General features: G+C 51.7%; 1 protein-coding gene across 1 annotated transcript; it reads right to left on the bottom strand.

Moving 5' to 3' along the window:
• Positions 1–5,859: 5,859 nt before the first annotated feature.
• TBCCD1 (TBCC domain containing 1) lies at positions 5,860–14,547 on the bottom strand. Its single transcript, XM_063408377.1, has 7 exons — positions 14,191–14,547; positions 13,941–14,090; positions 12,361–12,727; positions 11,259–11,445; positions 10,148–10,645; positions 6,911–7,086; positions 5,860–6,329 (listed from the first exon to the last, which is right to left on the bottom strand). The coding sequence occupies exons 1-6, from the start codon at positions 14,527–14,529 to the stop codon at positions 6,957–6,959; spliced, it is 1,671 nt and encodes a 556-aa protein (XP_063264447.1). The 5' UTR covers positions 14,530–14,547; the 3' UTR covers positions 5,860–6,329; positions 6,911–6,956.
• Between the last annotated feature and the right edge of the window lie 256 nt (positions 14,548–14,803).

Here is a 14,803-nt window from a genome sequence, read left to right as displayed (position 1 = left end):
GGAACGGGACCAGCTGCAGTCAGACTAATTCACCTGTCTGGCCCCAGCGCCTCCAGCTGCCACCAGTGTTCTGCACTTCTCAGGCTTTTGCTCTGTCCCAGTCCAACCCAACACTCCCACCAAGAAGTCCCTGTCCTTTTTCCAGCAAGACACTACCAAAAAAATTCCTTCCCACCATCTTTAGATCAGGAGTTACTGAATTATGGCCATAGAGCTGGGAGAAGCCAATGGAATGTACAAAGCAGGTTTGTGGGGGCATGGGTGGGTCTGGCAGCACTGGATTAGCAGCTGGACTTGATGCCTTTAGAAGGCTTTTCCAGCCTTAACAATTCCATTATTTCCTTTATATTGGGCTACCAAGTGTTTGCAGCAAGATCTTTACTGATGAGAGGGTGGAGAAGTCTCTTTTCTCCCAGGTCATGTCTTCCAGCCCATCCTTGTTCCCACTTGAACAACCCAAAACTTCCTTTCTCAAAGCTCACTGCCCAAAGCTTTGTCCATGCCAGTAGAAGCTAAGGGAGCATTCCATGTGCATGGAGAGCAGCAGTTTTATGGATATCCAAGGATTGTATTTCCAGTTGGCTTGTTCTGCTTCGGTTGCTGCAAGTCCACAAAAACCTCTGACAAATTCACCATCCATCCCCATGTTTCTTTCCCAAGAGCTGCACTATAGCCAGGCTGCTGATCCCAAAGCACTTTATCCTGGAGCACTTTATCCTTGATCACAACCTGGCTTAAAATGATCTTGGGAGTTGATGAGCGAATCCCATTCCTCCCGCCTGAGGCATCACCCACCTAGCCAGCTGTGGAAAGGAGACTCAGTTTTCCTCAAAAATCCCTTCATGGAAATATTGCCAAGCCCTATACCAGACCAGCCTTTCTCCATTTTTAGATCCTCCCAGGTGACAATTACTCATCAAACATTGCTCTTCTCCAAGAGGATTCCCAAGTCCCCACATCTATCTTGACTACATCCCTTGCTTGCTCATGACACCAGATGGTCTAGAGAGAATCTTTCTGGCCACACCCAACATGCAGTGTTCCACAATCCATTTTCCCATGGTGTTTTTCCATAGTTTGAGTATTAAGATACATCCCCACCTGCTGTACTCCACCTACAGTGCTTTGGCTACTGGTATCAATGTAATCTGCCTGCTCTTAAAATCATTCATTGTCAGTGTTGCAACCCAAATCCAGGACAACTCACTCACTTTTTATTTTTAATCATTTATTCAGTGTTAAAAATTAAATTAGCCGGAATTTTCCTGGAGCTGGTTGGTCAGTGTGTCCCACCAGCCTGACCAAGGGATCTGGGGAGTCAGACTGATCATGCCAGAGGATTCATGCTCTTGATTTTGTGGCCTGTTGCTGGACATTTATTAGGATAATGCTATTTTTCTCTTTATTTCAAGGACTGATCTGCCATCACGAAGCAGTTGGTGCAGACAAAACAACCCCTAACATCCTGAGAAAGCTCTTCCCACCTTCAGTGGAGAGCTGGGAATCACTCTGACCTTTCCAGCAGTGAATAAGGGCTGTGAAAGGAGAGCACTGGGCAACTGCCCAGTTCCTGTTCTCCCACTCTTGGGCAGTTAACCACGCTGGTCAGGCCTTCCCAGCCACAACCTGCTCCCTTTTCCAGATCCTGCTTCTGGATCATTGTCCCTAAAGGTATCACCCAAAAAATCTGCCAGCCTCACACAAAGGCAACACCGAAAGCTCTGCTTGCTGGGTTTGGCAGTCATGCATCACCAGTCACCCTCTTCTTGAAGCCAGTGGTCAAGGAAGCCACAGCAACCCTGGAAAACCCTCTGCAGGGATCCATTTATTCCCAGTTCAGCATTATCCTCTGCTGGGATGGCTGATCCCTCTCTCTGTCCCAAAGCTCTGATCCTGTCCCACTCCGGTCCATGCAGTGAATGTCAAACGTGGTTGATGATGAACTCTGCCCAGTGTGGATCTGCTTTCTGGGCAGGAACCTGGAATGGTTCAAGGCCAGGTTGGACAGGGCTTGGAGTAACCTGAGATAGTGGAAGGTGTCCCTGCTCATGGAAGGGGGTGGAACTGGATGGGCTTTAAGGTCCTTTCCAACCCAAACCATTCTGGAATTCAGTGATGTTCCTTCCCCACCCAGCCTAACACAACCAAACTGAAGCCTGGCAAAGATCCCTGATGTTTCCAGGGGGGCATTTTCCTTGTACTTATAAAACCACAAAGCCAAAGAAATCCAAAGGCACGTTAAGGATATGGCTGTTCCTACAGAACTGTGTCCAACCAAAGTGCTGCTCCTCGGTTTAATCTCAGAATTTAAGGGGTCCTGCCCACCCGTTCTCTGGCACAGCCCTTCAGACACACCCTCAGCTCATTTCAGACCTTCCCTTCCCAGCTTGTCTGCACGGATTCGGGCACCAACAGAGCAGGCTGATGTTTTCACCATAGAATAATTACAGGTGAATGACAGATTCCAAGTCCAGATTTGCAGCTTTGTTTCTGTCCCCTCTCACTCACAGGGAAATCGCCTTCCTTCAGCCAAACCCTCAGGAGCTCTGCTCCCAGCACTCCCCTGTTAACCCCTCCCTGCCCAAACCTTGCCTTTTGGGGGTTACCAGGCACATACCACATTTGCCAGAGCAGATCTTCCTTACAGGAATGTAAAACTTTCGCTTTGGTCACGTCACCACATATTTCTTTTCAACAATAGCTTAACTAGAAGAAAACTCATAAAACATATCCAGTAGTGCCTCCTCTGTCAGCAGTGACCCCTTTCCAGGGCAGATCACTTGCCGGGGTTGTGAGAAATGGTGTTTAATTCCCTATTTTGCCCTCTTCTAGTCCCTGGAATGTGCTAAACGAGAGCACAGCATAAGGAAATAGGAGGTAACTCCTCCTGGCCATCTTGCTGCCCCTCAGCAGCACATATTCCATTAATTTCCCGTGGTACACTCCGAGGCAACACGGCTTTTCAGGGCAAAGGCAGAATGTACTCAAGGCTTTCCAGGCTGACAGGAGACTCAAGGATGGAGCAGCTGCAATTCCCCAGCACCTTTTTTAGGCTCAGGTACAGAGAGTTTGCACCCCGGGATCCGGGAGCTACCAGCACACCCTCCTTGGCTTCCCAGACCAACAGCCCAACCCCTGAGAGCCACAGAGCTGAAGGACACGGAAAAGCCAAGATTGGATCTTCCATGGCACTGCCCAGTGCCTCCAAACCCGCTGTGCTTCCAAAGCCCCTCGGGTCTCACAGCCTCCACAGGCTAAAAGGAATCCAGCCCAAAAGCTAAACTCAGATGAAGCTCTTCCCACAGCCCCATGACAGCGTTTGATATTCCACAGGGGACACTGGCCCAAATCCTCACCCTTCCTTCCTTTCCCAGCTGTTTCTCCCTGCCCAGTCCCAGACCCGGTACAAATTCGGTGGGATCAGCCAGCTCAGCTCTGCTAAACCCAAGCCTGAGAGGCTGGATCCCCACCTGAGACATCACTCCAGCTGAAGCTGAGCTTCCCAACCTACCTCCTTCTCCAGTTCCAGCTCATCCCTGCGATTGCACCGCAACCCCAAGGCTGTGTGCATCCCTCAGGGAACACTGTTCCCTTCAGAGCCACGGCCATCGTCCAGGAGTCCTTCTGTTGCAGCACACCCTCAGCCCCACCATGGAAAAGGGATGTGGCCGCTCTGCTGGTGCAGGGAGTGAGGCTCTCCCAAGGCTCCAAGGGAGCCTTCCATGAGACTCTGCTCTGCCAGCGCAGTGATTCCTGGCTGGCACAGCCCCCTCCACCCCAATTTACAAGGCATCAGGTGCTGCTGATTTACAAGTGTTTCAAAATGCCTCCTCACCAGTCACTGCACTTCACTCCATCCTCTGGCAGAGCCACACCTAGAGGAACCAGCCAAAATCTGGGAAAATACTTGGGAGGGCTCAGCTCCAGCTTCCCTCCACGTGAGGAGGGATTTCAAGCATCTCCCCCTGCCCACACTGACAGAGGGGGAAGCTGTCAACAGAACAAAGAAAACAAAGTTTCTCCACAATTCATCCCTTCAAAATTCTGCACTTTTAGCCAAAATCATGAATACACTGCAAATAAACTTACCTTGGTTCCAGCTCTGGACATTTTCCGTTCCAGCCAAGCTCCCCTGTGCCGGAGGAATGTCAGCAGCTGTTACAAACAGCCGGGATCCGAGGTGCCCTTTTTATAACGGGCTTGTTTTAAACCAGACAGCCGCTTTGTCATGAGAATAGGATCCAAAAATTGAGTCAGTGATTCTGAGGCTATAGCCGATTTCCAGAAAAGCAAACAGGATTATGGAATAAAGGAAGGCTTCGCCATCCTCCCTTTGTTACCATTTGCTGAGTCAGAACACCAAAACTCTGCCAAATGCACTCAAAACACGCAGCCCCCTGCCAGGTCCGGGTGCTAATTTGGCTGCTCCCTCCCCTCCAAGCTTGTTCAACAAGAAGGAATCCTCGTTGGCTCTTAGAGACCCACCCCATTTGTAAGGAGGGCACATGATATTCATCAGGGCATGTGCCTGTGCAGTGAAGGATGCAGTTAAGGAGCAATAAAAAAGTGCTCAGAGCAGACACCAGAGGCTTGCAAAGACCAGCTCTGCATTGAAAGCTCTCAGTGGAAACATCTGTGCAGCAAAGAGGCTGCAGATCTTCCTGAGACACCCTCAGCTGGAGCCACACTGCTCCAAACACCTCCTGACACAGAAGGATATGTGGCCATCTCCCCACTCCCCACAAAGTGAGTGATTTCACACATCAGACAATGCCCAGATTTCTGCTTGTCCCTGCAAGTGTCACAAATTCAACTCCCAACTCTCAGCCCAGCACCTGAGGTTGGAGCAGAGGCGTTTTCCCTCCGGCCACACTCCGGCCCTCGGAGAGGGGAGGCAGAGGATCAGTGGCTTCCACAGCTGACCCCCCCCGCCAGTGCATTATGAAAAACCACCTCTGCAGCTATTCAGTGCCCCAGCCCAAAGGCTTAGTGAGACAAAGGGACACGAATTTGGCACAGCAGCGCCCGAAACACGCAGCCCCTCTTTCAAATCTGTCAGGACAAGCACTCTCGCAACAGCAGCTCTGTAAAAGCAGGCAGATGAGAGAGCCTGGGGCACACACGATCAGCAGCTGCTCCTCTTCCCATTTTAGGAGCCTTGAATCACCCTAGCTGTTGCCCTCACTGAGGCCACTTGGATTGATTTAGTTTTTGATTCCTGAAGATCAGAGTTCAAGCACAAGCTGGGTTCTGTCAGCAGGTTCACAGCTCAAAGCTGTGGTCACTTCGCACATCCCTCCTTTAGAGGTTGGTTAAATACAATAAACTCATCTTACATAAATAAATATAATAAACTCACCTCACCTGCCTGCCCAGGGGCCAAGGGAGACCTTCAGAGGAATTCTGAGGCTGTGCACTCCCCTCACTCTCAGCTTGGATAGCTCTTCCCAAGGCACCACCAGCTGCTGCCTCCACTCACCCATGCAATGCCTTTGCCTATTTTCCAAGCTTATTTAGGTGCTCAGCTATGAGCACATCTCCCCAAAACACATCCCACCAGCACAGGAGAATGGTGCTTATTCAAGCTGATAATCTTTATGAAAACTATGAGAGATAGGAATAGGCTTGTACCAAAACCTTGTGCCAGGGCAGCCTTCAAAACCTTCAGCTTCACGGCTGAATTTTACAAGAGTTTTATTTTCAGCCTGGCAGGACTGATATTCTTTTTTCGCCCCACTTTCCTCATAAATTAGCAGCTTCGCTCTCTGACAGGTTCACATTTCATTAAGATCAAAGATGCTGTGTCCCTCTAAGACCAACTGTACAGGTAAAACCCCTTCCCCCAGGACACGTGCCAGGTTTATCCAACAGCTCTGGTTTATTGACATTTGTCAAAACAATGCAACCATATACAAAAATTCATCTTTGTAAAAGTGCCACCTTCATATAAAAAAAATTAACCTATTGGACTTGGTTCATAAAAAACTTCAACATTTCTTTTTCACATTTATAAAAACGGCACAGCTGGTTTGTACCATGAGGATGCAGGCAATGCCAAGGGCCTGCATCCAGCTTTGTCCCAGGAGACCGGGTGTGCTGGACACCAACTGTGGTGACAGCTCTGCAACAGGGCACAGCTCATCTTCCCCAGTGCCAGGCACCTCTCAGTCACCACCAGGATGGCTCCAGCACATTCCTGGGAAGGCAGCAGGGATCAGGGAGTCCAACCCACACCAGGGCTGAGTGTCAGATCCACTGGGTGCAGGCAGGGTGGCCATACAGTCTTATTGAGAGCTGGGTTGAGTGGATGGCTGCCTGTTCCCACAGCTCTGGAACAACATAAAAAGAGACAATTTTACTTCTAACATCAGCAAAGAAAAAGGAATTCAAAAGGCTAAATCAAAACCAAAACTATTTTCTAATGGTTTGAAACATGCCATGGCAGAAGAGCACAATAGGGGGAGGGCTCCAGCTCCTAAACCACTTCTGCTTGGGAAGAGTAAGTGGGAATTATCCAAAGTCTCATTGTAAGAATTACCCAAAGTCTCACTGAAAGAACGACCCAAAGTCTCACTCAACTCTCTTTAGCAAAAAGTGAGATGGGTAGACATCAATACACAGCTTCTTTGAAAGAGCAGATTCCAATCAGTTTTCTATCACATTGTGTGCACCTACCTTACAGATGCCTCCAACAAATCAAACTTGAGAATAAGGCAGTGCTGAGGACACAGATTCCAGCTGAAAATGGGTTTTGACAGGAAAGTAAGAACTAAATCCAAATGCTAGGCTCTTGTGAGGACATTCACTCAACAGACTCCTGCTTTTCCTATCTCTGCCTCGACTGTGCACACAAACATGGGACAGTTCTTGGGGGAAGAGAAGAAGCAAGAGAAGGAGGTTTTTTACTCACCTCCCCTTCCTTCTGCTGCCCAGGAATGCTATCCTGGGCAGGAATGTTATCCTGCTGCCTGCTTGGAGCCCAGGGCAGGAGGGACCAGGCTGTCCAGCTGCTGCCGGTTCCCCGTCTGAACCAGCCACTCGTAGAATTTGTTTTCTACCAACGTCTGGAACTGTTTCCTCTGATCCCTGAAACAGAAACATCAGCAGAAATATGAAAAAAAATCACATTTATTTACAGTATTATACTTCTGCCACATCTCCACTATCCAAACAAGCACCCAGATGTATCAGGAAGAGCCAGGCTTGGTTCCTGAACCTTGCAGAGACAACCAGAAAAAAGGGTTTTACCAAGTGCATGTGATGATAATGAACCCCAAAGGCAGAACCTGGTGGAGAAGGAGAAGTCCTATAAAACTCCCCATCCCACCACCACAACCACCCTGCTCCAGGGCTGCCTTCACCTTCCCCTTAAGGCACAGATGAAAAACTGTCTGGAAAGGGAGAAAACTAACATTAGCAACCAGTGCTTAAGCACTAAGGACACAAAATTCTGTTCTGACACCGCTGGAGAGGATGGAGATCAGGGAAAAAATGTACCTATAAACAGACCTCACATCATTCTTGTTGCTCATTATGAACTTTTGGGTGTTTTTGTCAAGCTCAGCAGTAAGAGGGTGGGGAACTCAGCTCAGGCTAACTGGCACTGGTCAGATGCCCAAAAGCATCTCCAAAACAGCATCCCAGTCCTCTGGGATCACCTCACATCTGGAATTTCTTAAGCCAAAGGTGGCACAGGTGTTGAGTAGCTCCTAATGGACTTTTTCTAGGAGTTTACACAATTAATTTCTGAACAGCCATGAAACATGAACATTCTTCAATATTCTGGAGATTTTACGTGGTTTTGCTTTGAACCCATTCCTAATTTGATGTGCTGACCCCATTCTGTACTGGGAAAAGCAGGAAACCAGCTCCAGAGGAGACCATGAAGGTGATCAGAGGGATGGAGCACCCCTCCTTTAAGGAAACTCTGGGAGATTTGGGAGAAGAGAAGCTTCGGGGTGAAATCATTGTGGCCTTTCAGTGCCTGAAGGAGCTACAAGAAACATGGAGAGAGACTCTTTCCAAGAGCCTGAAGTGACAGCACAAGGGGAAATTGCCTCCCACTGCCAGAAAGACGGGTCAGATGGGATATGGGGAAGGAAATTCTTCCCTGTGAGGGTGGAGAGACCCTGGCACAGTTGCCCAGAGCAGCTGTGGCTGCCTCATCCTTGGAAGTGTCCAAAGCCAGCTTGGACACGGCTTGGAGCAACCTGGGATAGTGGGAGGTGTCCCTGCCCATGGCAGGGGGTGGAATCTGGTTGTTTTTAAGGTCCCTTCCAATTCAGGCCATTCTATTCAGTTTTGTCCCACTCAGCCTCACATAGGATCCCTGTATCCACATCCTTTTTTCAAGTGAAGGCTGCTGTCTGTATGTTCTCTTCCATTTGAGCCATTCCCCAAAAGGCAGGGTTCTGGGACACAAACTAACCCAAATTCCTCCCCAATGAACACAAAAGCAGTCACTTCTTTCTTCCCTTGTGGATTTATCTTCTCCGAGAGCTTTTTCTCTACCTTGATCTGCTACTGACCCTGAAAGACTTTCTGTCTGATACGCTCAGAAAATGAATAAACAGGATTTTATGCTTTTGCAAGTTGCTCCTCAAGCTGTCTTCTTGGTCCTGTCTTACGGGGGTTTTACTTTCAGCCTGGCAGGATTTACATTCTTTTTTTGCCCCACTTTCCTCAATCAGACAACTTCAACTTCTTGAAAGATGTCTTCTTATTTCTAACACTCTCTTTCACCTCCCCGCTTGAGCACAGCAGCTTTTTTCTTTCTACAAGCCTGATATCCTGTTTGCTCTAAGCTTCCTACTTGTCTCCCTTCTTGTTTTCCTGCCTGCAGGAGACAACAGACATTTTCCACTGTCAGCTGCCCAGTTTCTTTTCAACAAGCTTCTAAACTTGCCAGTTTCCCCCCTTTTATGCAATAAGCAGCGAGCTCTTGCCTCCTGTGACTGCGGCACACGAAGGCAAATCTAAGCACATCATCCCTATGTCCTCACAATTCTTTCACAGGAAGGTTTTGACAGGCCAAACACCTTCCCAAAACTGTGCTGGGAGAACAACAGATGTCTGAGGTGGGGTTTTATCCCCACTCTGTGCTTGCCAAGGAAGCTGAGCAGAGGATTCCATGTGATCCGCTCCAGAGGGATTTGAAAGCCACCGCCCACAAGGTGATTGCTGCAGTGATCCACATGCACATTCCCAGCTCACCTCAAGGGCTGGGACAGTCATTCACAGCTTCAATCCCAAGGTGAAGGCTGGGCTAAGAGGGACCCCAGGCAGCTCAGGGTGCACACCCAGCCCTGGGCAAATCCACTGCCTCACCCTGGCGGGATCTGGGAATGCTTTTCCTGGAGTCTCACAAGCTGGGAAAATGCAACCATGAGAAAGCACCTCCTTAGGAGCAGTGTGGGCAAGGGAGGGACTGCCCCCCTTCACTCCACTTGGTTGGGCTCCACCTGCAGAGCTGCCTTCAGCTCTGGGACACCCAGCATTGCAAGGATGTGGCACTGTCAGAATCCAGAGGAGGCCATGGAAGTGTTCCAGGGGCTGGAGCCCCTCTGCCCTGGAGACAGGCTGGGAGAGCTGGGGCTGTTTACCTGGAGAAGAGAAGGCTCCAGAGAGACCTCAGAGCCTCTTCCAGTGCCTAAATGGGCTCTAGAAGAGCTGGAGAGCGACTTTGGAGAAGGGACTGGAGTGGCAGGACAAGGGGGAATGGCTTCCCACTGCCAGAGGGCAGGGTTAGATGGGATATTGGGAAGAAATTCTTCCCTGTGAGGGTGGTGAGGTTCTCTGGCACAGGTTGCTGCCCCATCCCTGGACTGTTCAAAGCCAGGTTTGACAGGGCTTGGAGCAACCTGGGATAGTGGAAGGTGTTCCACGGCAGGGGGTGGAACAAGATGAGCTTTAAGGTCCCTTCCAAGCCAAAGCATTTTGGGATTCTACAACTCCAAGCTACGCCTGTGAGCATTACTCTTCCCACCTCACCAAGCAGAATCCCAGGGTTGCTAATTACTAGTTAGTTCTAGGACCCTGCAAGACACGGCTCAATGCAACCCAACCCATCCTTCAAGGATTTCCATGGAGCCCCATCAAACAACCCTCTGTCCACGTGGCCGAGCTCTGCCCTCCTGGGGGCACTCACCTGGTGAGCCCTGCCTCCTTCACCATGCGCTGCCACACCTGGACCTTCTGCTCCCGCTGCCTCAGCGCCTCCTGGTACTCCTGAGGAAGCCCCCCGGGGGTCTCCGTGGTGTCTCCTTCCATCTCGAAGGGAATCACAAAGGTGTAGAAGTCCGAGGGCGGCAGGAGGCGGAACACACCCGTGTCCCCGCTGTCCCTGCACACCAGCATGGGGCTGTCCCAGCGGTTTGGCAGAGTGGCCAGGCCCACCTGAGCCATGTGGTCCTCCAGCATGGGGTAATGGGTGTGGAAAGGGGCAAAGCTGACTGCCTGGTTCCCCGAGAGGACCAGGGGCTGCGTGGGTGTCAGGGTGTGGAAAGTGCAGCCGGTGGTGGACGACAGGGACAAGCGATGGCAAACCACGATGACCTTGACGTTGTCACAGCTCTGGACGTGCACTGAGGTCTCCACGGGGCCCAGGACAAAGGTGCTGTTCCGGCACTTCTCGATGGTCACGGATCTGCCAGAGAAATACAGAACATCAGGGCTGGCAGGAACCTCCATCTAGTGCAAGGCAGGGTCACCTGCAGCAGGTGACACAGGAATGTCTCCATAGAGGGAGACTCCACATCCTCCCTGGGCAGCTGCTGCAGTGCTCTGCCACCCTCAATGGAAGGAAGTTCTTCTTCATGTTGAGGTGAAACTTGCTGTGTTTTAGCTTATGGCTGCTGCTCCTTATCCTGTCACTGGCACCTCTGAGCAAAGCCTGGCACCACCCTCTGGCACTCCCTGGAGATCTCTGTATGGATTGATGGGATCCTCTCTCAGTCTGGTCTTCTCCAGACTATCCAGGCCCAGCTCCCTCAGCCTTTCCTTGTCAGGAAGATGCTCCAGTCCCTTCATCATCTCTGTACCATCCACTGGACCCTCTCAGGAGCTCCTTGTCCCTCCTGAGGAACCTGAACACAGAGCCCAGCTGTGCCTCACAGGGCTGAGCAGAGGGGCAGGATCACTCCGTGACCTACTGGGAATGCTCTTCCTAATGCCTCCCAGGATCCCTCCCCTCCTGGCCCCCAGGACACACTCATGGTCAGCCAGGAGCCCAGCTGTGTCCCAGGAGAGGCCAAACTCACCGCAGAGGGGACAGGAGGTAAATGAAGGACTCGTTGCAGCGATGGATTCTGATGTGGGCCCCCACCAGAGTGTCTGAGCTCTTGGCCAGGGTCTGCCTGTACACCTGGCTCATGATCACCATGGGAGACACCTCTGGCACCACCCGGGCACTGCAGGCAATCTTGGCTCTCCTGGTTGTTCCTTCCACTGCAAAACAAAGCCCATAACAATTCTGGGTCCAGCAATCCCTCAGGAAAACAAACAGCCCCAAAGTTCAAGGATGGTACCTCCCCCTCCAGTCACACCATCCCTGATGACTCCTGGGCAGGTGAGCAGCACGAGGCACCAGAAATTTCAGAAACTGAGAGACACGGAAGGATCAAAACCACTTCAAGATTACTTATGAGCAGCCACAAGCTCCAGCCAGCCCTGAGCAAAGGATCTCCAGTTCCATAAGCCTGGTCCTGAACACAAGACTCAGCTTAACAGGAAGATCCTGAGGGCAAGGTTTAAGCAGGAATTGTGTGTTCTAGAAAGGGAAATGCTCCCTCTAGGACACAATCCTTAAACCCTTCCCCATCCTCCCTAACCCACTGCCCCTCTTGGGATCCTGCAGTCAGGGAGACAAAACATTGAGCTGAATTCTTTATCCTAAGGGAGAAAGTGCCTTAGCTCCACTGAAGGAGCCATGTCCCTGAAGGAGAGGGACTGGATTGGATACAAGGAATTTAGTTTAGGATACAAGGAAACCTAAACCAGGCCCCACCCCACTGCCCTATCCCTGGTCAGCAACAGGAGCCAAGTTTCCACTTCTGCGGTTTTTTTCCCCCCTAAATTTTATTTATACTATTTATCCATATTTACTTTTCTGTACTTCTAAATTTATTGCTGTATTCCTAATTTACTACATTTCTATTTTTCGATTTCTCTACACTTTTGTATTTCTATTTCTGCATATTCCTATATATTTCCGTATTTCCATAAACTCCTGTTTCCATTTTTCCATATTTCTATTTGCCATATTTCTGCATATTTCTACACACTTCTATTTTGCCTACATATTCTCATTTCCCCCCCACATTTCTGTCCTCCTAAGAACAACCTCCCAGCAGTTTTCCCCACCTTGCTGTGCCCATGCCAGCTTCTTGCCAGCCTTGAGGCAGACAGTCATCCCCAGGGGGTTGGCGGCGAGGCAGGAGCGCAGCCAGCTCTCCAGCTTGGGCAGGGAGAAGCTCCTGGTGACCTTGGAGTAGCCGTTGTGGCCGTGGCAGGGCTGCCTCAGGGCCAGCTCGTGGAGCGGCCGCACGGCGCCGGAGCTGCCGACAGTGCCCTCCAGCAGGAAGCCGAGGGCACACAGGGATTCCAGGGACACCAGGCTGCTGCAGCTGGAGTGGGAAGAGGCTGAGAGCTGCTCTGGCTCCAGCAGCAGCTCCAGCAGATCCAAGAGGTGGCTCTGCACAAAGGCGAGGTGCTCCTGGTCATTCCAGTTCTGGAGGGGCAGGAAAACACACAGGGGGGTGAGTTCACCAAGCTGAGAAGTTCCATGGACATAATATATACAAATCCCTGCTTAGAATCCTTCTAGAGGAAGGAAACCCAGCCAGACCTAGTGCTCAGTCCTGCTGCTCTGCTCTCCTAAGCTGAAAAGACACTTTTCCCCCAAAAACTCAAAATAAAACATTCCATTCCAACTCAAGTACCAACTATTTCCTTCTAGAGAGCAGCACCAGGCTCTTCTGGAGTCCTACACAAATCCAGGCCACTGCTGCTGGCATTTGCAGGGAGGAAACAAATCAGTAACTGACACTGAAGAAACCTTGGAGCTGCTCCATTGGAAAATCCCTGCAGCTGCAGTCAGGATTCAGTGCTGCTCCCCAGGATAAAGAGCAGAGGGTCATTTCTCCACAGCAAGTGGAGAAATAAACCAAAACCTCTGAAAGAATCCTCATTTCAAACTCTAAAGGGCTCCAGCCCAAAAAAAGCAGGAGACTGGAATTCTGGCAGAGCTTCATAAAGCTGAGTTTTGCTGAAGGAACACACAGCTGTGATTACACCTTGTCCTCACCACTTCTGTCCAACATTCCAGGATAGAGTTAGCCAGCCCCTATTTTTAATGATTCCAGCTTGCCCCAAGCTGTATTTCACCAGCTCATCCTGCTCACAGCAGCACATCTGTGCCAGAATTCCTGAGGTTTCATGGCTTTACAAAGAACTGCAAATTGTAATTCATTCTCTCACAGAGAGCTGCCCACGGGACACTCCTTCCTAAAAAACCCGGCAGTATTTTACAAGGAAACAGCGTTCCCACGTGGCTGATCTACAGCTGAACAAGCAAATCCCCTCTCAGAAACAGAATGTGATGCCAGGGAACACCCTGGGATCCAAAACTCCACACTGGGTCATGGGAAAGGCACTACGAGCACCAGGAGAGCTTCCTGCCTGAGTAACAAAGCCAAAAGGCTTCTTGAAAGGAGACCTGAAAGACTCCTCAGGTATAGTCAGTAAAGGAAAGTGTCATGGAAAACTTTAAAAACCCTTTTTATAAACTGTAGAAATCACAACTTCACTTTGTTTACCATGGAACAGGAATCCTGCAGCTGTGCCCTTGCTCACACAGGTGAAACCCTCCCAGGATAACCAAGCAGTGCCCTTCCAAACCCCCCTCAAGGCAGCTCAGGGGAGAGCCCCAGAGGCACGGGTACCTTATTGCCGCCCGCCGATTTCCCGGCCAGGCTGGGAGACTTGGTCCTGGGGCTGGGCCACTCGTCCCCGAGCAGAGAGCGCCGCAGGGACACCTTGTGGATCTGCTGCACGTACAGGAAGAGCAGGAACTGCAGAGTGTCCACGGAGAGCTGGAGAGCACGGGAGAGACAACAAGAGTCAGGCCGGGCCGGGCTCCCCTGCAGGCGGGGCCGGGGCTCCCGCTGCCTTCGGCCGGGTCCCGGCTCTTGCCTTGCTCCGCTCCCGCTCCAGCTCCTCGGCGTTGGCGCAGGCCGCCTCAGCGTCGGCCCAGCGCAGGCGGAGCGGCGGCGCGGGCCCCAGGAGGCCGCGGAAGAGCTCGAAGTAGAGCCAGGCGATCTCGCGGCTCAGCTGCAGCTTCCCGCAGGCGATGTGCCGCCAGCTGGGCCAGCGCAGCCGCGGGAAGCAGCCCTGGTCCGCCCGCGCGCGGGCGTAGGTGGCGGCCTTGCGCAGATAGTGCGGGGTGAGGCGGGCGGGCGGCGGGGCCGGGAGCGCGCCCACCAGGAACGGCTCCGTGCGCACCCACAGCCGCACCGGCCCCGCCGCCGCCATCGCCGCTGCCACTTCCGGCTTCCGCCGCGACACCATAGAGACGGCCCTGCCTTCCTCCCGGGAGCCGCTGCCCATTGGCTGCGACTGCCAGCGCGGGGGCGGGAAAAAGAAAAGCGCTCGCTGATTGGCTGCTCGGAAGGAAGTCACCCTGGAGGGGTGGTGGGGCGCGGCCGGCGCTCTCGGCGGCGACGCTCCGGCAGGCGATTGGCCGGCGGCGGTGAAGTGTGAGCAGCCCATTGGTTGGCAGCGCGCGGCGGCGCGCTCGGATTGGCTG

This window comes from Prinia subflava, chromosome 11 (assembly GCF_021018805.1).
Source record: "Prinia subflava isolate CZ2003 ecotype Zambia chromosome 11, Cam_Psub_1.2, whole genome shotgun sequence".
NCBI classification, from domain to species: Eukaryota; Metazoa; Chordata; class Aves; order Passeriformes; family Cisticolidae; genus Prinia; species Prinia subflava.
Note: the sequence above shows the minus strand (reverse complement) of the source record. Positions and strands in the feature narration are given on the sequence as shown.

Coding starts and splice junctions, on each gene's coding strand:
- TBCCD1 (XM_063408377.1), bottom strand. CDS start 14,529: ATGGCGGCGGCGGGGCCGGTGCGGCTGTGGGTGCGCACGGAGCCGTTC. Junction 14,091..14,190: donor TGGAGCGGGAGCGGAGCAAG/GCAAGAGCCGGG, acceptor CGTGCTCTCCAG/CTCTCCGTGGACACTCTGCA. Junction 10,646..11,258: donor TACCTCCTGTCCCCTCTGCG/GTGAGTTTGGCC, acceptor TTTCTCTGGCAG/ATCCGTGACCATCGAGAAGT.